Source organism: Dipodomys ordii, unplaced genomic scaffold (genome assembly GCF_000151885.1).
Source record: "Dipodomys ordii isolate 6190 unplaced genomic scaffold, Dord_2.0 Scaffold199, whole genome shotgun sequence".
NCBI classification, from domain to species: domain Eukaryota; kingdom Metazoa; phylum Chordata; class Mammalia; order Rodentia; family Heteromyidae; genus Dipodomys; species Dipodomys ordii.
The window spans coordinates 1,398,631-1,423,278 of record NW_012267415.1 but is presented as its reverse complement, the minus strand read 5'-3'; the positions used below and the strand labels follow the sequence as shown (position 1 = coordinate 1,423,278).

Here is a 24,648-nt window from a genome sequence, read left to right as displayed (position 1 = left end):
GGAGTTGATGCATTTCAGTGCTTTCCAATTTCCTGGGTCTCATACATCGATGATATATTACAACAGATATGACACATTATAAAATATAAGTATATTATATATATTATAAAATAAGAGTGGAGAGCTCTTGGCTCTGTGTTTACCTTCCCTATTTCAATTTCTAGATATTTTAGTCACCAATCCATCACTTTCTATCTTTTCACAAAACCTTAAACAGACAGCATGTCTTTTGGCTTATCAACAGGAACATGAAATTCTATGTATAGTGAAAGGAAAGCATTTAGAAATGATAACCAAACCATATAAACTAATACACATTAATATAGTCAAGAAGAAGCAATGTGAATAGATTATTCATTCATATTAACTTCAAGTCACATGAGAAACACCACCCTTTCCTGAAAGAAATGTTGTTTAAGGCCAAGGTGCAAATATGTTTACTTCATTATAATTATGAGCCAAAGGAAAGCCAGACGTGCTCCTATATCATAATAAAATATTAAACCAAATTCTCTTTAGCTATGATGGGAGACTATTACAATTAAAGCTACATATCCATGAAAACAGAGAATTAGGACTGAGATGAGCCCATTATTTATTCCATTGTGTAAAGCCATTCACTGATTATAGACCCCCAGGGCATGAGGTCCTTTACAGATAAATTTTCAACATTATTTCTGTATTTCTTGATTTAATGAACTAAAACACATCTTTAATACAATCTGAAAATAGTAGTTTGAGATGTTTAACCTCATATAATCTTTTTTAAACAGAGGACTAAAAAATAAGAAAAAAAGTTATATGTAAAGTTATTTATTAAAAAGGATAAGGTTTGCATATTTTATATTTAGCAGCTTCTAATGAAAAAATGAATGTCTAGTTGTATTTTAAAAATATAGGCCTGCCTGGATGAAATATAAACTCTATAATAGTAATTTGAGGAGTATTAGATATATTTTATGTCATGTATTTTGATAAATAATTTTTAGAGATCACTCTAGGTTATTAAAAACTTTTTCCTTTGAATATATTCTGTGCTGATAGAAATTTATGAGCAATAAAATAAATAAAGCAAAGAAAATGGACAATGTAACAATTATGAAACTTTAAAATATAAAACAACAGCCAGGCACTAGTGGCTCACAACTGTATACCTAGCTACTCAGGAGGTTGAAATCTGAGTATCATGGTTGAAAGCAAATCAGGAATGAAAGCCTGTGAAACTCTTACTTCAAATTAACTACTAAAAAGGCCAGAGTGATGTTGTGGTTTAAGTGGTAGAGCACTAGCCTTGGGCTAAGCCCTCAGTTGAAATAGCAGGGCCAGCAAAAATTAAAAATAAAATAAATCCAACAACAACAACAACAACAAAACATCCATTATTGAATTATGGTGATGGTCTCTATTTTTCTGAAGTGTATTTATTTCTTTCCGGTTATAATCCTTTGCTCTATTACTTACATTTTCTTGGCAACCAGAAATATGCTTACACACACACACACACACACACACACACACACACAAACACACCATATACAGTCATTTGCATTTATACATATGCACATATATGTTCATCCTAAAAAAATAAATGTCATATGATAAAAATAAGCTTGGGATTTAAATTATTTTCTTTCTTTTTTTTTTTGGGGTCCTGTCATGGGGCCTGAACTCTGGGCCTGGGCGCTGTCCCTCAGCTCTTCAGCTCAAGGCTAGCCCTCTACCACTTGAGCCACAGCTCCACTTCCGGCTTATGTGGTGCTGAGGAATCGAACCCAGGGCCTCATGCATGCAAGGCAAGCACTCCACCACTGAACCACCTTCCCATCCCTATTTTCTTTCTTATACTATTTATTTCCTAACCAGGATGGGGAGGAAGAAATAAGTCAAAATGAGATAAAACACAAGAAATGAAGGTTGAGCATATGGCTCAACTGGTTAGCACCTTCCTAACTAGCTGCTACATCCTAAGTTCAAACCCTGTTCCTCTACAACCAACAAATCCAAACCAAAATAATCCACATAAGAAAAGATAAACATTCACTTTAAAAAGGGTACTTTCAATGAAAAATAGAAATAAAAAAGCATAACCTAAAATTCAGATAAGCAAGGGTAAAGTACAATGGGAGGGGTGAGAACGTTGAAAGGGGTGATAATGATCATGATGCACTGTATTCATACACTGCTTCAGTGAATGCCAACTCCTTTGTATAGCTATTCAAATATTAAAAAAATAAAAAAAAGAAAACCATTAACAAAAGTAAAAAAATTACCATATATATTTACTCTTAACTCTCCTAACTATTAAGTTAAACATTGAAAAAAAACCTTGAAAATATACACATCATACAAACATTTCTCTATCTTCCTTCTCAAAGTAGTATTGGAAGGACATGGAAAGAACATCTGTAGAGACATAGGAGCCAATGCCCAGTTCCCATGGCTGACCATCCTACCTGTATATTTTGCTACTTGTTCCTACAGAAGTTCAAATTAAATGGAAGTATCACAATAAATTTGACCACGGGCAGTTCCTACATTAAAATGATGCTCACCATATACACTCATTAGAACAAACTTCACTTTATTGAATACATTGATGTTTTAAAGAAATTGTTATCAATTTGTGTAAAAATGCATATATATGGGCATACACTTGTGTGAATATTTGCTATACCTATGTTTAAAAAAATGAGGATATTCCAGATAGCTTTCTACCACTCTTAGGACACAGGATTTATTAAATAATCATAAAAGTCGACACATCTTGTCACGAATAAAATGTAGGTCATACAACTTAGCCAAATCCTTGGGCTTTGGTGCTTTAGGCAGTAATGGAATTTCACATGGGCCCTAGGATCATAGGAAACAACCAGTCGCTAACGAAGTGACAGTAATGTCTTACCGCCTTGGTGAAGGGTGCCTGACTTACCAGCAGCATCCTGCATTTGACGCCGTGCCACTTTCAGACCAGCATACTCTGCAGCTGCTGCAACAGCCTGGGCGAAATCAGCATCGGTGAAAAAGGAGCCATCAGAAGAACTAACACTGGAGCGCCCACTGGAAATGTTGTCCTCCTCTGAGGCTGAGCCCCAGCCATTGATCATAGACCCAGTGACAGAGCTTTCCAGGTCGCCCACACTTGAGGCTGGGGTCTGCTCCAGCCCACGCAATAAAAGCCTTCTAGTTTGCATTTTGGCAACTTCCATGTCGGCTTCATCTTCCTCCTCCTCTGGTGCATCCGTATCCATGTCTGAGACCAGGGGTCCAGAGATGTAGCCATAGGTATGTGGTGGGGAAATTGGTCTTGGTGGTGGAGGAGGGCTCACTGGCTGTCTTCTGCATGAAGATAAATTTTGGTTCAGCTCAATTCATCACTTAAGACACGAGACAATAAGTGGAGTTCACAAGTACACAGGTATGATCTTAGCTGCTAATAAGGAAATCAATAAATAATAAATAAAACCTTATGTCTAAGCTTGTTTTTATTTTGAGCTAAGGACTCTACAAGATTACATTTTCATTTAAGTTTAATAGAACTCTCCTAAGCTATTTCTCAATATGTTTTATTGTTTGACTTCTGTTCAGTTAAAAACAGAGTAAATGATAGTTATTTAGGGGACATATGCCTATGTATATGTCTCAAAGAGTTTCCAATGTTATTGATTACTTACTATTTAGTGCCAATGACAACAGTTCAATTCATAAACATTCGTTTTGTTTTTCTTGTTTTTCTAACTATTTCAAGACAAATAAGTCAGTCATTTTGACTATTATAATTAAAGTTTCACAGGATTAAATAAATAGATATTCAGCATAGGACACAATTTCTTTTGCATTTCATTCTACTTAAAAAGCTTTGAGACCTAAGAGCATTTTTTCCCTCTGATTTAATCATTTATGAGATTCACTAATGGTTGTTAGATATTTTAAATACCACTAATTTTATTGTAATTCTATCTAGCTGTCTATGTGTTCGTTCAACTATGTTAGCAGTATTTTTTCTAAAATTCTGGAACCAAAGATTAGGACGAAATTAAATATTCCACAATCTAATATCACAGAATTACTGATAACAGATTTTGACCCTGTCTCTATAGATTCAGAGAAAATTAGTCAGTCTTTTCATAGCCCCACCCAACTGATCATCCACAGTGAATATAAGATAACTGAGAAGGCAGAGAACATCTTCCTTTTTAGTGGGAAGCAATATAATAGAAGTAAGTTTTTGCCAATAGAAAGAACGTCAAGAAACGACTAAATGAGGAGCAAGAAATAATAATAGTAATAGTAATAATAATAATGATTGATTAATGACTTACTCAATAGTCTCAATTCTCTCAAATCAAGGTGAAAGAGATGATGTGATAGGGACAATAAAAAGAAGGGTCAAAACAGCACTTTGTCATAGATGAATTCCACAGAAGCCTGTCAAACTGAATCCTGCTGTTGAAGGGTTTAGGATCTCATGTCATCTGGTGACCAATGCAGCTTAGAAGGATAGGATAGAAATGGACTGAACGATGGTCCATTTGAACATGTGTGTAAAACATTCAAGGACTACAAATGTCTACAGACATTGTCCAGGAATGTGGTTTTCACCTGTGGGGTAAGTTTGTGGTAGCACTCCTCCTTCTCCACTATTATGACACTCATACATAATATAACTTGGGTTAACCAAGAAGAAGAATGGCTCTTCACTTAGTTTGCCCCTTACTGTTACTTCTTCACTCCTTAAGCATCTGAAAGAGGAAAATTAGGAGGAGACGGAGTCTAAAACAAGGATATATCTATATTCCAGGCCACTAAAGCTACAGACGTTACAAAAGATCTGTGGGAATCTATGGCTAACACTTTAAATGAATAGGATTGGTGAGAAATTAGAAACAAAATCATGTGGGCTTTGGTCAAAAGCAGCTAAAGTCAAAACAATATAGAATGAGCTTAAGTAACCTGTGATAGAGAGGTTGAACTAAGTCAAAATTTGAGCATCCTGGATATTTCTTTGAGGAAGACTTTATTCTGCATCTAATCTCAAACTGAGACACTTTCATAAGGCTATTTGATTAGTGAAAATTGAATGCTCTAAAATAAATGATTATTAACTAAAAATAAATATTACTAAAATGGTACAATTAACTTACTAACCAGTTACTTTGTAGTTAAGTGTACTTTATGATGTTAATTCTCAACTTTCTGATTTACTTTTTAAATGATTGTTTTATATATAAGGACAATGAAATTCCAAGTTTGCCAAAGTTCCTTAAACTCATAGACATCAATTACAAAACTGAAACTGAAATTTTCTGTCTAAGCTCATGCCTTCATTCAAGGAACAATATTATCACACATATATAAAACCACACACACACACAAATACATACATTTATGTATATATAGTCCATGTGAGGTATGTTTCATATAGACATGCATTAAAAATGCCAGAAATGAAAATAACATATACTGAATAAGTATGTACATGTAAATATATTATACATGTAAGCAATTGTATACCTTTACATACATACATACGTATATATGCATATACATACATATACACATACATACATATATAGTTCTTTAATATAATGCATGGTTTCTCATTTCTGGGTGGCATTTAGTGTGCCTGTGTGTGGCACTAGAAGAAATATGAAAAATGTGCCAAAGCTGAAGTTATTTAAGAGATTAAAACAGATAATTGGTTCAATGTGGTGTGTTATACACAAGGAGGAAAACCATTGTTTAATTTGGAATGCAATAAAATACCATACTTAAAAGTTAATTTGCAGTCTTTGTCAGCATGCCTATCCACAATTACACAAAAACTTCTATTTTTTAAAGACATGTGAGACTCCTTAGCACAAAAGGGATTATTTTGTCCATCAATAAAGTAAAGCAGAATGGCCAAGTTTGCTCTGAAAGGAGGCCAGCATTGTTATGTTTGGAGAATTCACATTCTGGAGGGCAAAAATACCTTTGTGTTAAACAAGGGCTGGCTTTTCAGTACTACCACCCCATACAAATTCTGAGAAGAGACAGAAATTATTCAAACCATCTGTAAGTAAGGGCAGCCCAGAGAATGTGTGATAAACATGCACAGTTTGAAATATGTAATATATTCTATTTGAAAACAAAAAGCTATTTCAGGATGCTGCACTCAAGTGGGGCTTGTCGCAAATGAACCTCAGCCCTCTAGATTCCTCCCCCTGAGGGGTTTCAGCATCTCCTGAAATAATGTACAGCATAAGATGGTGACTCACAGCACTCTTGGCTCCTGAGAAAATGATGCCTTCATAAACATGTTCAAGGGAAAAGGAGACATTCCACTAATTTATGAGACCGAGTGTTTATGTAGTTCGCCATACAGCACTTACCACACAAAAGACAAAAAGAGAAAAAAAACACATATATTTAAGAGTTTTTTCTAACACTAGTGTAGTTGCAATTCTTCATATAATTAACTATTATTTACTTTGAACATATTACAATATATTTAATTTTACTTTGCTTTCTCACTTTCATTTCTTTCCAAGGATATCATATTGAACTCATCTATACAACAAAATATGCGATTAAGTTTCTTATTCTACATGTAAAAATAAATTTTTACAGTTCAAGATATTTATACTAAGTATCAACAAATGCAAACAGTAGAAGACACTTTTTTAAAACAGTAGGCAGAAGTTAAATTATATTAATCTCATTATAACTGTCTATAAAAAGAGAAGGAAGATTCCTATTATCTGCTTAAAACTATCTGCTTAGATAAAAAAGAAAATATCCAAAGAATTATATAATTTCACTATGTATAGTAGTGTAAATCATTAAAGAGTATCTAATCAATATTATGTGCTATAATAACTTAACTTCAGTATATATATATATATATATATACACATATTTATGTCATTGGATTTATATATGTTCCTAATCAAGAAGCACAAAATGATAAATAAATTTATTCTTTAAATGCTTACTTTAAATGCTTACAGTACACATAGTACAATAAAGATTCTCCTATGTTTTCACACAAACAGCTATAAAAACACCAGCTATAAGAGTTTGTGGGATATTTACCACTCTAAACCATGTCAAGATTCAATTTGAAGGTGTATGAATTGAATAAAATAATTGCATATCTGGGTATGGAAGAATATATTTTGCAAAATGTCCATAACAATAACTCCCATTCCCAATGATTTTCTAAAATGAATACTATCATTCTCCCATTGAGAGAGTGAGTTTCCTTCTATACTTGGATCTATATTGACCTACCACTGGGGCCCAGTTGTGAATATGCTTCACAAATAGATTGAAAAATTTCTGTCTCTCCTTTCTTCAACCCAGCTGCCATGTGAGAAATGGCACTAACCTATATTATATTCTGAAAAGCTCAGGCTGTGTGGTAAGACCCTGGAGGATAAAATACCTGTAGAGACAGAGAGAGGCCAAGGAGTATAAAAACATGAGAATATGAGTGAAAATTTAACTTGGAAGAAAATCAACACTGCTAAAACCACATAGAATAGAGATGAACTGTTCAGCTGAGACTTCAGAATCTCTGCCTCATGGGATTATCAATAGAATACAACAGTTGTTTTAGACCACTGAGTTTTAAAATAGTTGGTGAGATAGTAACAAAGCAGGAACTTGGACCTTATGAACTCAGTTGAATAAAATATGTATGTCATAACAATGCAGTTCTGAGTAGAGTGTGATGGGAACACAGAGTGTCTTCTTAGCCAATAGCTGTGATATCAGAGGAATAGGGTCTTCCATTTATTATGAATCTAAAGGATGTTGGCTCAAAAATGAGAGGGAAATAATGGCGCTTCTGGATGATATGAGAGCGTATGCAAAGACCTTGAGGTGAACAAGAACTGTGCTCATTCCAAGAAGTCTAAGTAACCAAGTGTGAAGACAACACAGACAGCAGGGGGAAGGAGTGGGAAGGGGATGAAAGGCACAGAGGGTCAGACCATATAGGGTCCTGAATGCTACATTAAGAATCTTCTCATTCTTCTAAGAGAAATGGGATATCATTGAGAGATTTTAAGCAATGGAGGGACTCATTCATTATTGCATTTTAGGAAAATGCCTATGCACAATTGCTCTATAGTAGCTTAGACTGGAGTAGGGGACAGAGATAAAGGCAGTAAGACCACTTAGTGGGGCATTACTATAATGAGGGCAAGAGAAAATGGCTGTCAGAACAAGGGAAAGTGCATTTATGGATGGAGATAACGTGTATCATTCAGAGTGGTATTTAGGCAATAAAAACCTTCAGGAACATGTATTTGGATATGTAGGACTGTAGCTCTGAAAAGAAACAATTCTTTCTCTGTAATGAAGCCAACATTGAAGAAGCAAAGAACAATAAGAAACAAATATCAGCCAGAAATGGAGCAAACATTTTGGAGGGCATAATGGACCTGAGAGCAGTTAATGACTCAATCATGGATGAGAGTCCAACATTGTTTAAAAAAATAAAGAAAGGTAGACACAATTTAAATACTAACAGTAGGTAATACATTAAATAAATTTACAGTATACAGTTAATACAAGTGTCTATGTTAAAAAACTTACTAACACAGGACACGAGATGGTTGAATGAAAAAAAAGAAGCTGCTAGAATAATACAAGAAAATCATGAATTTAAAGTAATATGAGAATACAGAGAGTTGAAGGATGGAGGATATTTGCTCATCTCTAAACAGTTACTTTCTGAGTACATAGATCATTGTTACTAATATTCTTTCATTTTAAGTATCTGTATGGTTCAACAGATACTGTGCAGAGGGGTTACAGTTACATGAGCAAGGTGATGAGTACATTTCCTGTCAAACATTGTTACCCCCTCCTCTGTTTTTCCCCTACTATTCCTTCCTTCCCCATCTCCCCAGCTCCTCCCTCCATGCCTGTCCCCCTCCCCGCAAGTTGTAAGGTTCAACGTCAATATAGTGTCTTGTATGTCTCATTGTTACAATGGGTCAATCTGTATCCTTGTTTCACAAATTTTATTATTCCCTTCTCCTCCCCCAAATTAGAAAAATGTATATACAAGATGTAGAGCACTAGAAACAAATACAGTAAAAACAGGGGTTATACCATGGGGGAAGAACATTTGTTAGAAAATGGAAAGACTTGGAAAAAATTACATTAAGTGAAGTAAGCCAGACCCAAAGAAACATACTCCCATGGTTTCCCTTATTTGCAATAACTAGTAAACTTGTAGGATAATCTTAACAGATAAGCAGAAAAGTTCAAAAGCTATGTACATAAGACCATGTAAGATGATGTTAAGCAAAATGAATCCCAAGATAGGGACACAAAAGTTTTTTTTTTATCGTTGTTGTTTTTAATATACTATGGTTCACCATTTCCTATAGTAAACATATAGGATATACACTCATCATTTAAAAGACACTTAGAAGTTTTTAATTTTTAATGAACTTTTATAGACTTTTTATTAGTGTTATTTCCAGAAATGATTCTGGCAAATCCATACTTCCTTTGTGAACAGTGGGCCAAATACTTAATGCATTTCGTGATTATATGTGTCCATTTCATCAAGCTTTTATTATTCTAAAACAGTAAGAAGTAGTTCACTGCCAAATTCTACCACATACCAGATTACTTATCAAATATTGGAAAGAAGCTTATGAAACACAAAGATATGAGTTCTGTCCTGGGGGAGCTTTGAATTTACAGATACGGATAGTGAATGCAAAGCAACGCAAAAGCCAGTTAGCATGGTGACAGAGATGTGAACAAAGCTTCCAGAAGACTAGAAAGAAGGTTGGCTGGATTTTGTCAGAAAACTAGAGGAAAGCTCCACAGAGAGTGACACTTGAGAAGGACTTGGAAAGAGGAAAAAAGGTTGGCTAGAAAATCATATGATAGCATATGTAAGACCCTGGCCTCATTGACAACTTTCAAATAAATTCAGGGAATTTCAAACAGACTTAAGATGAGAAGAGTGTGTGAAAGGAATGGGAACAAAAAAAAATAAGTAAAGGGTAAAGGATTGTAACAGTCTTTGAACCTAGGCTAAACAGTGCAATCTGACTTAATGAAGGAAACATCTAGACTTGTTTGCAAAGAAAGAACCTGAGTATGGAGAAGGGAGAAGACAATTGAAGATCCTTTCAACTGTGTGGTAGTATGTCAAGAAATAGAGACTGAGAGCTTGTTGTTGTTGGAATAAAAACCAAGGAATAAAATCATGAGCTATTTTGGAGTTATCACTAAAGGAATTTGGTCTATTAGTTGAGTCATGGTAATACAAAATAGACTAACTAAGCTTATTTTAAAATAGACTATTTAAAAAAAAAATTCCAGTTGGGCACCAGTAGGTCACACTTGTATTCCTAACTACTCAGGAAGCTGAAATTTGAGGATCACAGATTGAAGCCAGCCCAGAAAGGAAAATCTGTGAAATTCTTATCTTCAATATACTACTCAAAAGAAAGTAAGCCAGGCCCTGGTGGCTCACTCCTGTAATCCTAGCTACTCAGGAGGCTAGATCTGAGGATCAAGGTTCAAAGCCAGCTTGGGCAGGAAAGTCCGTGATACTCTTATCTCCAATAAACCACTAGAAAACTGGAACTGGTGCTGTGGTCAAGTGGTAGAGTGCTCACCTTGAGCCCAGAGTTCAAGCCCCATGACCGACCAAAAAAAAAAAAAAAACACACACACACAAAGAAAAAAAAAGTAGCAAAAGAACCTCAGGCACAGCATAAAGTTCCTGAGTTCAAGCCACAAGATTGTAAAAAAAATTAAAAATAAAATTTCTTATACTTTTGCTATTTTTACTATATTTATCAAATAAATGATGGTTGATAATCCAAGTTAAGACAGCCATTAGGTAATCATGTCCAAGTATATAGGTTTTTGTCTTTTACTATTCTTTGTTTACTTCTAATTATTCTAATTATTACAAATGAAACCATGCAGCCTATGTTTCTTTGAGTCCTGCTTACTTAATATCATTTTTTCAAAATATTTACATTTCCTTATGAACAGAGCAATGTTATCCATTGTGATGGAAGCATAGAATTCCATTGTGTGCATATATACCACATTTTCTTGATCCATTCATCTACTAAACATTCACACAGTGAGACCAAAGGAGGACATTCTTAGGAGAGGATCACAAGGGCTCAATAGCTATGTGCATATGATTATATAAAATAATACTCATTGAAATGAACTCCAAGAAATGGAAACAAGAGTTTTTTTTTTTTATTGTATGCATTGCTGTTCTTTTCTTTTCCTTCTTCTTCATTTGTTTTATCCCTTTTGTTTTCATTTCTGTACACTTTGTCCTGTATGTAAAAGTTTTTTCTGATTTGGGAAGGGGTAGGGAAAGCACAGAAACAGTGGGACAAAGGATGAGCTAATTCAGTAGTGATATTCATTAGACATTATGTTAATCATGAACCATACAACTTGTGGGGGAAGGAGAAGAGAGGGAAAACCTGGGGAGAAAATGAGGGAGGGGGGTAACACTGTTCATAAAGAAATGTACCTATTACCCAACTTTTGTAACTGTAACCCTTCTGTACATCACCTTTCCAAATGTGTGTGTGTGTGTGTGTGTGTGTGTGTGTATGAATGCTAGCCATTAGGTAGGAAAAAAGAATAAATTAAAAAAAGTTTCACTGAAAAGATTAATTTCAATTCGGACACATGAAGATGTCTAAGTGAAAGTCACAATTGTTGTACTCAAGAAAATGGTGAGTTCAACATAGTGTCTTGTACATCTCATGGAACTTTATAATTTTGGGGCCGGGGAGGGAGGAGTTGGGGAGGGAAGGGATGGTAGGAGAAAAACAAAGGAGGAGGTAACAATGCACGATAGGAAATGCACTCATTACCCTACTGAGGTAACTCTGTACAGTATTTCAGTATTTATATAATTAAAAAAGATACATAAAAAAAAGAAAAAGAAATGGTGAGGTCTAGTTGCATCAGCCATCAGAAAATTTCAAGTAACAGGTGAACTAGCTGAGTGGTATATAAGATGAGGATGTAAAGTAACTATTATTTGTTGAATACTTTCCCTACTTGAGAAACTTAATGTACATTATCTCACTTGATTCTCACAAGGATCTGCCAATTTGCCATCATTGAAGAAAGCTTAAGTGTGATAAAGATTAAGAAGCCTTTACATTTCACCATTAGGAGACAGCTTTCATCAGCCTGACAGAAGCCAGAATGCAATGGGCTAAAGTACCGGAGGGGGGGGGGGAGTCAATAGGAAGAAAGTAGCCTAAAAATACTAAACAGTAGGAGGCCATGGAATTAATAGAGATGGCTAAGGGAAGTAGTAAATAGTAAAGCAAGAAATAAGTTTAATGACAAATGATAAGATTAGAATGAATTGATTTTTGTTTGCCAGGAAGATGGAAAGGATTTTGTAAGGGAAAACAAAGGAATAGACTAGCCAAAAGGAAGAAGCAGTTTTCACTAGCAATACAGAGAGAATAGAAAGGAAATGGAGAGTTTTAGATAATGAAAGAAGGTATTTCTGAGCTTAATAGTCTCTATTAGACTATCTTTCTTTTCTAATAAGAATAGGAGAGATGGCTCTTGACCTTAGTAGAGGAAAGAAAGGGTTTATGTGCTCTCAATCTTCCTATTATTCCAAAGGTTAATAGTATTAAATTTAAATAAATGGCAATCCAACTCCCTCCCCTTGTCACACAAAATAAGTTTTAACTACTTTTTTATTCTAGAAAGTGTATGATTTGAATCTGTTAATAACCTCTTAATGATATAATAGTTCATAAGTCTTACATATTCCTTTTCAGTCTACACAGAAAAATTCAAGAACCATAAAGTACAGTTTATTATACTTTCCAGAATATTGAAGGAAAACCTTCTGTGGCAAATAATATACTCACTTTCAAAGGATATTAGGAATATGGGAAGGCATAGATAACATAATGTAATGTATCCAGGGCAATAAAATAGTACAAAGAAAATTATCTGCAATGCACAAGAGCTAACATGTTCAGTAACAGCTTTTATGTCATAGAAATGACAAGTGTCAACATTATATGCAATAAAAATGTATTGTTTGGTGATGCTCAATCTATAGTCTAAAATAGTCTGTGCATACCCATGCATGCACATAGATACACACATGATTTAGTAGCCTGGAGAAAACATTCCATCTATTATCTAAGCCAAAATAAGAGCATCTGAGTCGAACATAAAATGAATGTAACAAACTCATCTTCTGGTAACGTTACAGCTGTGAGAGAAAAAACATATGAGCTTAATTTTATTTTCTTTTTTTTTAAAGCACAAGTGTTTATTTATTTATTTTTTGGGGGGTCCAGTCATGGGGCCTGAACTCTGGGCCTGGGCGCTGTCCCTCAGCTCTTCAGCTCAAGGCTAGCACTCTACCACTTGAGCCACAGCACCACTTCCGGTCTTTTTCTTTTTGCTTATGTGGTGCTGAGGAATCGAACCCAGGGCCTCATGCATGCAAGGCAAGCGCTCTACCACTGAGCCACCTTCCCAGCCCTTAATTTTATTTTCTGACTTGCCTATACATAAGGAAAACTTAAAGGGACATGTTATGGAATTAGCAAACCATGTGTTTCTGAATTATCCTAATGCTTACTCTAAATACCCTAATAATTATCCTACGTGGGTGGGTTTCAGTGAATATTATTCTAAGCCTACCCATTCAGGGATCATTTAACCTAATGTGATAGTCAACAACATTGCTGGACAGTATTGTAACCATGCAACTTGTGAATTAGTTGGGACAGTGTTGATATTGCCACTGTGAGGGGAAATAATCTGATAGGTTGGAACACATGTTATTAGTACCATACCTCCTTTCTGGTTGGTGCTGCACATGGCCAATCTCCTCTGGGCAATCCTGTAACATTGGCTGGAGTTCCTCCTGTGGGGAAGGGGTCAAAGTGGCAGTGGACTGATGGCTGTAGGAAACAGCAGCTGGAGAAGATGCTGCTCCTCGCACAGGGGGTGTAGGGCCTCTTTCATCTTCTTCCTCTTCTAATTCATCTTGTTGCAAGTACATCCTTGCTGGTGGTACAGGGCATGGCATTTCTTGTTCATAGCTATGACAGATTATAAGAACATATTGACTTACTTCAAATTTCTGATTAAATGATTTGTACAGTGAGTAAAATATCAGCTTTATTTCAAATCTATTCTTTGAATAGGTTTTCAAAAATGATTCAAATTGGGATAGTTTTTCAAATTTCTCAAATTAATGAGATATTGTTAAAAATATCTCAGTTAACACAGATTTATGAATGACTACTAATTTATTTCCTCTGAGATTCTGTACTTTCGTGAACATATTTTATCTTTATAGGTTTAGGTTTTATGCAATAAAGAAATCTACTGGACCTAGTTTAATTTCGTATATCTCAGATGTATTTGGTATATTTTGTTCCTCTACTTCAATTTGTTCTCTTATTTAAAATTGATATATCAGATTGCCCAAGATGAAGTTCTAAACTCTGGATACAAGTACTCTCACTCCATCCAAAGGAAGATGCATTGGAAATCAACTTTAATCCAATACAATCGCCTTTTTCTCTGAACCTGTAAACGATCACTATTTCTTTAGTTGGACATGAAAAAAACAAGTTGGTTTGTATTTAGGATGATGAGGGAAAAGACAATGCCCGTGAAGAATGAAATGCCCTTCTCCTCTGCTTAGAGCTGTGAGGAAAACAAGATGAATTTGGGGGAAATTCAGCCTCTTCTTCACCCTCCATGCTATGGGCCTGTCAATGAGAATGGTTCTGATGTACTGCATTCTATAAATTGTACTTTGCTACCACAAATCCCTACTCATTCTCTATTACGTTACCTGTCTTGTTGCTCTTAACTCAGGAAAGTTGATGTTCAAATAATGTGGATGCTTTGTACCTTACTTTATTTTCTAATCCTAATAGCTCACCCTTTGTCATTTCTTTTCTATATACATTCATTGTTATAAAGTAACATAGCAGTTTGATCACTCATCAACCATAAATCATGTAGAACATTGCTCCTTTTTCTCTTCTCTCTCCAACTGTTCACCAATTCATCTCCTTCTATAAAATATCTTGAGTCTCTTCCCTTATTTTTATCTGTTACATGTTACTGCATTAATCTTTTAATTGATCTCTTTGCCTCTGGTCACTCTTTTCTTAAAATCTTCATATTGCTTCAAAATTACTTTACTATAATGCACAGCACTCTTGGGTGATTCATTTGCTCCAAAATAATAAACGGCTCTGTAATTGCCTAGAGAAAAAAATGCCAATGCAAGACATTCACGTCTCAGCATAATCTGGTTTGCATTTGCTTTCGAAGCTTCTTCTCACTCCCTGCCATGTGTTTCATGTTAGATCTCCAGGAGTCCACAGCTCTGTGTGGTCTTTATGTCCCTGAAACTCTCCTCTTAATTGAGAACCTTCTCATGTGACAAGGTTAAGAACAACCGGCAGATTGGCAAAGCTTCTTTCTTCCCAGTTAAAATCATTCTTTCAGTTTGGCCTATAGTGATATCTATAATTCTTGTTTTTAATTATCTAAATCAACATACTTCATTTTAAGTCTACTTGTGTAAACCAAAATAGGAGTAAATGTATCCAAATAGCCGGGAGAATCAAGCTTTAAAACACAGCTAAATTGATCTTTGCTATTTCAGACTCCTTATTTTCAAGTTCACCAACTCAGTAAAATGTATTTGTAATCCCCCAAATAAGTACTGGTAACATTTTCATGACCATCCCCACAAACGGACCCAAAATCTGAGCCCATGACATGAATATGCACAGCTGATGTAAAACAACATTATATCCTGCTTTCTTTTGTCACTGTTCCGAAGATACCTAAGGATCGATTCTTCTACCACAGCTTAGTTAGAGCCCCACATTTTGAATTATTTTTTGGTTTCCTGTTTAAAACAGTACCTAAAATCAGTACTGAAGTGTGATTCCATGTTCATAAGCACAAGAGTTCTGTGACATGCCTTATTTCTGTGAGAGATGAATTTTTCTGAGTAATGACATAGTGTTGTTGGCTGTGTTTCATGTTAATGAACAAATATATATTAAATAAGGTATCTTTCATCAGAGCACACATAAAACATGAGTCTGTACTGATAAAAAAGTAATCTAAATTCATATTTACCCCAGGAACAATGGTTCAGTATTTGCTAACTCAGTGTTTGCAACAATTTCATTAGAAGTAGAAGTACCAGTATATCATTATTGTTGGATTTTTAGAATAGTGAAAAATATAAGGCAACCCTAATATGTATTGGTGAGAAAGTAGAGAAACAGAGTTTGAATGATTCTTACAATGGTACAGTGTTATAATAATTAAAATTAATGGTATACCTCAACTTATAATAGTTATGACAGTTGTAATTTTGATATATGTCACATTACTGAAGGGTATTACAGTATACCAAATTGTCAGTTAACAAAGTTTGGTGTTTATGGATTCTGTAGTACAGGTGTTCGCCAACTATGGACTATGGGAAAAATTTGACCCATGAGCTAGCTTTGCATAGTCACATGCCAACAATGCTTTGTGCATTTTAAACTATTGTACAATCAAAGATATACAGCACATGGAACACAGGCTGAATCCCACAGTAACCTTACAAAGTATGGATAACAAGGACTGTGTATAAATACATTTGTATAAAACATTACTTGATTACTTTGATTAAAATTATTGGAGAACAGTATACATTCTTTGAATCTGAGTAGAGTGGAACTGGAAAACACTTGTGTTTGTGTATGTGCATATGTGTGTGTTTTTGTGTGTGTGTGTGTGTGTAGAAAGAATTAAGTATTTTTATTTCTAGTTACTGGAAAGAATTTTCAGGTAGATTTTAGTTTTAGGTAGTAAATTTTATGTCATGTGAGTTCTTCTTGGTTCTGCTGTGAAGCTGATGTTGTGTTTACTTTGGTAGTACCATGCTTAGTTGGACATTTCCTAGAGATGGTTCAATGTTCTAAGGTTTTTAATGTGAACTATTTTCACTTATTAGCTCCTTTTGATGATCAATGCTAACAAGTTTTAATTCCCTCCATTTCCAGCATAGCAGGAGTATCTAAGGAAAAATAGTTTTCAGAACACCATAACATGGCACGTAACATGTGCTCCTAGGTTCTAAGACATGCATTGCTGGTGACCAAAGAGTTCACACAAGCTGGATGACACAGTCCACTACAGAACGACACTAAGTAGATGCACTCTGTTTCTCCAACACTGTAAACCTCACCAGAACGCTGTGCTGAATACAGGAGGCAACTTGAACAAAATGGTTAATATTTGTGTTGTTGCTAGACATTTCTGAACATAGAAAAGTTACAGTTACAACACCAGGCACTATCACTATTTCTTCCTCCATTATACTCTTCTGAAGCTGTCATCATAGATGTGGCCCAATGCTGACTGAAATGACTCTCACTGGTGCACAAATCACAAAATGACACATATAGTTCTATACACCTGAACTCAGTCAGGTGATTTTACATAGATGTGTGTAAACACACATGTTCACACAAAAATGTGTGCAATATTGTTCATAAAGAATCTTCTAAAATATGAATTCTTCTTTTTTGGGGAGGCAACCTTGGAGAGGGTTTATGGTCTGATGTCAACACTGTCCATCCAAAGAAGCAGTCTCTTGGCCATCTAGTTTAAGAATGGCTTGTACTGGTTTAAATAGTCACACTGACTTCTATTTGATGTCTCCCTACCTTTCATCTACACAAACACTGTATTCTTCGCTGTTGCTGTGTGGAGGAGGATGTGCTGGAGGGGGAGGAAGCAAGTCTGCCCAGTTCATTCCTCCTTGTTTTGGTACCTTGGGTGTTCGTGCCCCTTTCTTGTGCCCTTGACTCCCTAGAAGAGAAATAAAACATACTTCTTTTATTTCTAGCTTTAAAAAAATGTTTCCATTGTCCCGAAGTTAATTAATTCTAGCAAATATGATCTTATAATTTATAGAGAGAGAGATAAGATACAGTTTTCCTCATTAATTTTAAACAGAATTTTGTATAAGTGGAAAAGCAAAATACTGCCAAGTTTAACAGGAAAATACATAGCAAAGAGAGCAATACAAAAGCAAAAACGAATTTTACGAGTCATATCACTAATAGTGATCTTCCTACAGCAATTAATTGTATTATGGATTATCATCTAAAACAAATGAGCTGTAGACATATTTTCTGGCGTGCCTTTCTATTATTTAATTGCTGAAACCTAAACTACAATATGATACAGATATGATCTATTAGAGTTTCACTGTTGCATTAAATCACTGAATATATATATAATTTGTACTTGTCCATTGAAATGGTTTAAGCACAATTAAATTACTAGTTTTCTTTAGAAAAGAAGGCGGAGAAGGATATAATTGCTAGAAGAACTAATATAACTAATGACAAAAGAGTCAGAAAAATGTTCTTTCAAGAAGTGTTTTCAGCCGTTCTTTCAATAAAATTAGAATTTCCAGTAAAAAAAAAAAAAACGTAGTTGGAGATTAGTAGTTTGAAGCAGCTCAGTGCTTCAAGTTTGGATTTTGGAGTTGGCATATTCTTTAATCATTGAAAGCTGTACATATAATACTCATCTTTTTAAATTTTTTGGATCAAAATATATTTGGGGACAAAATACTCCTCAACTATTATATATTACAGGTTTATATATAATTTTCAACCATGAGTTTGCAGTTAATTTTTTTCTCATATGACCTCTTTGTATTAGTGTATTATCTTTAACTTTTTTTTAACCCTAAGTGAATCACATGGTGAATAAAACAGATCATAGCTTATACAAAGAGTCTTTGCTTAAAGTTACTGGGAGTTTTCAGTCAATGGCATTATTTGTCATACCAGATATTCTTACATGTCAAGTGTATGTAGGGGTTGGGGGAGGGACAGGAGGGTAAAGAACAGGCTGTTACTACTATGCTATGCTATGTTCTTTGTCTCTGTTCTTTATTTCTTCACTTGTATCAAGATGACATTAACCAATGTCTTCTCTTGATTTCCTGACACATGTGAATCATTAATCACCCCAGCAGTCTTAAGAAGGTTAACATCACTGGGTGCCAGTGCTTCATGCCTGCAATCCTAGCTGCTCACAAGGCTGGGATGTGAGGTCTGAGGTTCGAAAAAATTAGTCAGGCACAGAGAGACAAAGGATCCATGTTTTCCCTTATCTATGGAAGTGAGATTTAGTGCTCAAACTCCTAAGTAAATAAGCTTGGGAGTACACACACATACACAAATGTGATGAACTGAAATACGGTTGATTCAAGTGAGATCTCAAATACTTCAGTTCCTTAGAAATCCAAAATCAATGTTAAGCAAAATAAAACTCCAGGGAGCAGGGACTGGCAAAGGGTAGGGTGGTAAAAGGACTGGACCAATGAAGAGGAGAAGATGGGGAAAATGCAGACAAAAATCCAATATCTATCCTACAAAATGAATAAAAGTGAAAGAAGAGGTGGATAAGAGATAGGCGAGAATGTCAAAAGGGTGATCAAGATATGCTGCATTCATAAACTGCTTTGTTAAGTGGCAACTCCTTTGAACAACTAGTTTAGGATGATGATGATGATGATGTCCATGAGAAGTCTCTTATCTCCAATGGACAAGTAAAAAGCCAAAGTGGGCTGTGTCTCAAGTGGTTAGTGTTAGCCTTGAATTAAAGAATCCAAAGCAGAGTATGAGGCCGTGAGATTAAACTCCAGTACTGGAAAACTGGAAAACACACAAATGCATGCCTGCGTGCGCAAACACACACACACACACACACACCTACACTTTATTCCCTTGCTTTTTTCCCCCATCTCTCCTATCACCAGATTTCACATTTTTGTAATCTTCTCACCAAATATCCACAGAATAACAAATAGCTCCAGCAGCATGCAGAGATCTAGGTATCTGGGTCTTGGGATGGAGGTTGGTTAAAAGCTAATGACTTACAACCTTATTTTTATTTCTTATGAAAATATGCATTGTTCAAGTGTCTAGAAATTCAAAGATGACATTGAATATAATGATAAACTTAACTATGTTGTAGCATTTTCAAATACAGACTAAGGTTTTTCAAATACAACTAAGGTTTAGTTAATCTTTGAAAAATACCATTAAATAATATTTTAATTGTTAAAAGAAAGACAGCGGAATCTGCGAGAACCCTGAAACGTAAAGGGCTTAAACTTTTCATCCAAACAATTTCCACATACAATAGGAAATACCAAAGCAGCATAGTTAAGGAAGTAAAGGCAGCAAAATAGCAAATGTGATACTCATTACAGCACAGAGGTAGAGACTCTTGCCTAAAAGAATCTAAAGACAACTTATATCCAGTTGCCAGGAGGTGCTGTTTTTTTTTACTCTGTCTTGCAGAAACATACTCCACTCAAGATCAATCGGTTTGTTTTCATTGTGGTGTGACTTGCCACATGTTCCTTCTAATAATGAACCGCCTTTAATTAGAAAAACAGGACTTAAGTACCAGTAAGCGGCCAGCTGCAGCCCCTATCAGGAAAACAGCTGGCAAACAGCTGCACCAGCATGAAGACCACAGGGAAGAGCAGCAATGCGAATCCTAGGGCTGGCAAGGTTGCTTTGTGAGGTTTCGAGTAAGAACAGAGAGAATATACGGAGATTAAGTCAGCTTCCCACTGTACCTACATCTCAGGTTATTGAGTCCCTCTTTCATCATGCCTAAGTGACCTCATATTATTGCTTTTACAGTCTCCTTTCAAATGGTCATATGTTTAGTAGATAACTACATGTGCAACATTCCTATTTTCATTAAAGGTTAGGGCATACTTCTGATTTTACTGATGTTCATTAACCAAAAGAAAAACAAAGGGCCTAGCATTTTATTCCAAGTAGAAAACAAGAGATTTTATAGGGTGGATACTCCTTTAACTTGCAGAGACCAGACTCAGGTCTGGAATTCCAAGGACATAAATTGATTGTATGCTATGTGAGTACACAAGTCCAGTAACACTCTGTTAGTGATCTTGGAATGTGCTCTTGTTCTGATGGCGAGGTTGATATTTTCTTTGGCACTCCTCACTTACCAGATGTACTACTTCCTCGATCTGAACTGTTGTAGGAGCCTCCTGTGTTCTGGTCATACGTTTGGTTGTATGGGATAGTTGGTGGAATTGCATCATTGGCTCGATAATCTAGACATTTTAGAGGGGAAAAAATAAGTGTCCATTTTTCTCTTTGTGAATTACATTACATCTCTGGTTTGTCTATATGTCTGAATAAAGGAAGGAACCAATTGGATCATTTATTTGCCTGCTTATCTCTTTGTTTTATATTCATACTGTTAGCATATGTGAAGGCATATATTTGAGGTAAATATTTATAAAATACAACTACAGGGATCGGGGGTATAGCTCAGTGGTAGAACGCCTCTACTCACCCACACCCTCATATCCATATTACACGCATGTACGTGTTATATATGCACATCGCTAAGTACATGTGCACGTACATGGTAACAAAACAATTTAAATAAGTCAAAAAATCATGTGTACAAATAATAAAAAAACAAAAATTAGGTTAGGCACGGCAGCAAATACACATAATTCCATCACTCAGGAGGCTTTAGTTTGAGGTCAGCCTGAGCTTATCTAGCGAGACCATGTGTCAAAAGTAAAATCTATACAGCAAAACAAAAACTTGTCAGCAAGCTTGTACCTAATAAAATGTATCCTTAATGAAAGTAAAAGATATTAATCTTTTCCCAGAAACCTCTGCTTACTTAGGCAAATTTGAAAATCCAATTGATAAGTTTGCCAGTGCAATACAGTCAACAATAATCATTCTCATTGCATTCCAGGATATCTATTATCCTTTAACACACTGAATTTGCTTATAAGCAACATAAACCCAAATCAGAGTTCAGAAATATCTGTACAGAACACTGTCACAGCGATCCACGAGCTATAAACTAAGGAAAGAATTATGTCAGAATCTGCATGCTAAACCCCATGATTGCTGAAACTCACCAATTCCATTTTTTGTCATGAACTTGTACAGAAATCTTAATAAGCACTTATTTAATTGGGTTATTAGATCAGTCAAGCGCTTGGGAAAAGGCTAGGAGAATGTTACTTTCCAATTAAAACAGATAACATGAACTCAATCCGATAAAATATTTACATTATCTTCTTGTAATTCGGGGTTGTAATAAATTTTATTTTTGAAGAAAATGCTCCCAATTGAAGCCTGAATAGAACAACTCTATGTCTCTAATTAGCTATGATAAAATGCATTCTATACCTAGATACTAGCACCATATTGCCCATTTATTGAAACTAGAGCAATTCTGCTTTTCCTGGAGGTATAACTTTGCAAATCATGTTTTAAAAGCAGTAGCCTGAAGAACTACAAAGAAATCAAATACCTATCTATTCCAACCTACACATAGCACCATACAGAGTCATTTCCCCCCAGGCCATAAAATGCTATTCTGCTGTTTCAAGTTAATAGTGAACTCAATTTATTTTAGGTTCTATCCTGACAGACTTCAATCAGGTCAGCCAAGGAAATTTAGGCTCTAAAATTATACATCGAAGCAGTTTAGTAACCATATGAAGTGATAGAACAAATTGAACCACTTCTCCAGTTCAAGTTTAATTTAATTATTTTTTCTTCAATTTGATATAAAAAATAATACCATTCGTTTATAGGACCATGTAGAAGCAATTATCTTCCATCCTCAAGTGGAAAGATGGGATAGTCTATTTATTGAAAATGTGAGGCATTGTGACGGTTGGACATCTGCCTTATGAATAAAAGATTGCATGTCCCGAGCAATCCCTCACTTACTATCAAATTTAAATTAATCGCAAAGCCATTTGATGATACTTATATGTTATTATAAAAATCAATTTTCCAAGGTATTGTTGTGCTAATTAACTCTTTGACACTGGAAACCAAAGAAACCAAAGAAAGAAGAATACCTCAGGACCAAAAGGAAAGTTTGCATTTGCTAGACACAGGCAAGTTTTGACAGAGAGCTCAGAAGGGTTAAGAGCATCGGGACACAGAAGGCTGAACATCCAATTCCCAGCCCTCACCTTTGTTCAGCTTGTTTTGCTCAATGATGTTATACTGAATTGGGGCGACTTCTGGCTTCTGCTGACCAGGTGGCTTCCAGTGCTTCTCGCTCGAATCCTCGCTGCCATTGTTCATGTTGTGGCTGAGGTTGGACTGGATGAGCTGGGTGGTGGCGTAAGGAGTGGGCTGCCCTGATGGATTGACAAAACGCCCATCCTTCAGATTTGGGCTATTGAAGGTTTTCATCTCATTGATTTTGTTACTAAGGTCCACATCACCATAAACAGTTGACTCAGGGAGCATCAGATTTGTTTGTTTGTTATCCAGTTGGTTGTTATAATTTGCTATACAATCAGCTATGTGCAATGGAGAGGAAAAGGAGAAAGTCATTCTGCAGGGTTATTCCTTTTCAATTGCTTTCTAAGAAGCTTTGTGAGTCACAGTCAAATTGGGTGGTCAAGTACAAATGGGAGGAAATAAGATCAGTAGGAATGACCAAATATTCACAAGGGATTTCAAAAGCAACATAGAGAATATTAGAGTGTACAATAGAGTGTACAATAATTTTGAGCATCCCTTAGTGCTGTGAGGTGAGTAATTTATCCAATTTAAAATAATTTTCCTTTAATGACTGCAATACTAGGAATTCCATTAAAATAAATGTATAAGGGTCAACTTTAAAATTTTCTAGTCTTGGGTTACTTACTAAGCTAATTTGAATCTAGAAATTAGCTGTCAAAGTAACAGAACCAAGAGGTAGAGGGCAGAAATGCTCTATCAGCAGATCAAAATACCTGAGATCTTTGTTTTATATTAAACAGATAAGAGGAACCAGAGCAAAGTAAGAGTAAATAGTGCTCAGAAGAATTTTATTAGCTCATATGTTGCTCATATAAGCATAATTATTTTGAAGAAAATAATTTTTTCATGGTATTATAATGACACCCCAGAAGCATAAAATGGTAATAATGATGACAAAATGAATTATAGTAACCAGGGTCATTTAATCAAATAAAGCCTGAAATAATATCTAATATGTCTAATATCTCATTTCCACTCCCATTTTCCCTTAATTGAAATAAATTAGGAATTAAATGGCTGATACATATAGGCCTATGGTTGAAAGTATTACTAGAGCAGTTAGAACTGGAGTTACATTTTAAAGTTAAAACATGTTAAGTAAAAAATGTTACCATGGGAAGAACATGCCATTATCATACTAGTATTGTTTCATAGTGCCACTAACTTAGCTGAGTTCCTTGAGAATAGGTTTTCAAACAGGATATACTTAAAAACTGACAAACTAGAATTTCTACGAAAGCTGTAAATATGAATATGATGGTAAGAAAAAAATTGCAACTTTTCTGTCTTACTCAAGCCACCTACCTTAAAATTCAATAGTACATGATCAATGGTACAGGTATTTTATCCCTTTAGTCTTTTTTTTTTTGGGGGTCCGGTTGTGGGGCCTGAACTTTAGGCCTGGGCGCTGTCCCTCAGCTCTTCAGCTCAAGGCTAGCGCTCTACCACTTGAGCCACAGCGCCA

At 35.3% G+C, this 24,648-nt stretch overlaps 1 protein-coding gene across 3 annotated transcripts in view; it reads right to left on the bottom strand.

Annotated features, from left to right (window-relative positions):
• Positions 1 to 24,648, bottom strand: part of Robo1 (roundabout, axon guidance receptor, homolog 1 (Drosophila)) — an 829,689-nt gene that overhangs the window by 17,812 nt on the left and 787,229 nt on the right. For 2 of the 3 annotated variants that reach the window (XM_013034895.1, XM_013034896.1), the window contains 5 exons: positions 23,123 to 23,458; positions 21,107 to 21,214; positions 17,760 to 17,904; positions 13,851 to 14,099; positions 2,930 to 3,336 (listed from right to left, as the gene is read on the bottom strand). In XM_013034895.1, the coding sequence (XP_012890349.1) occupies positions 2,930 to 3,336; positions 13,851 to 14,099; positions 17,760 to 17,904; positions 21,107 to 21,214; positions 23,123 to 23,458 (1,245 nt within the window). The remainder of the gene's footprint in view (positions 1 to 2,929; positions 3,337 to 13,850; positions 14,100 to 17,759; positions 17,905 to 21,106; positions 21,215 to 23,122; positions 23,459 to 24,648) is intronic. The other variant, XM_013034897.1, reaches the window with a different exon arrangement.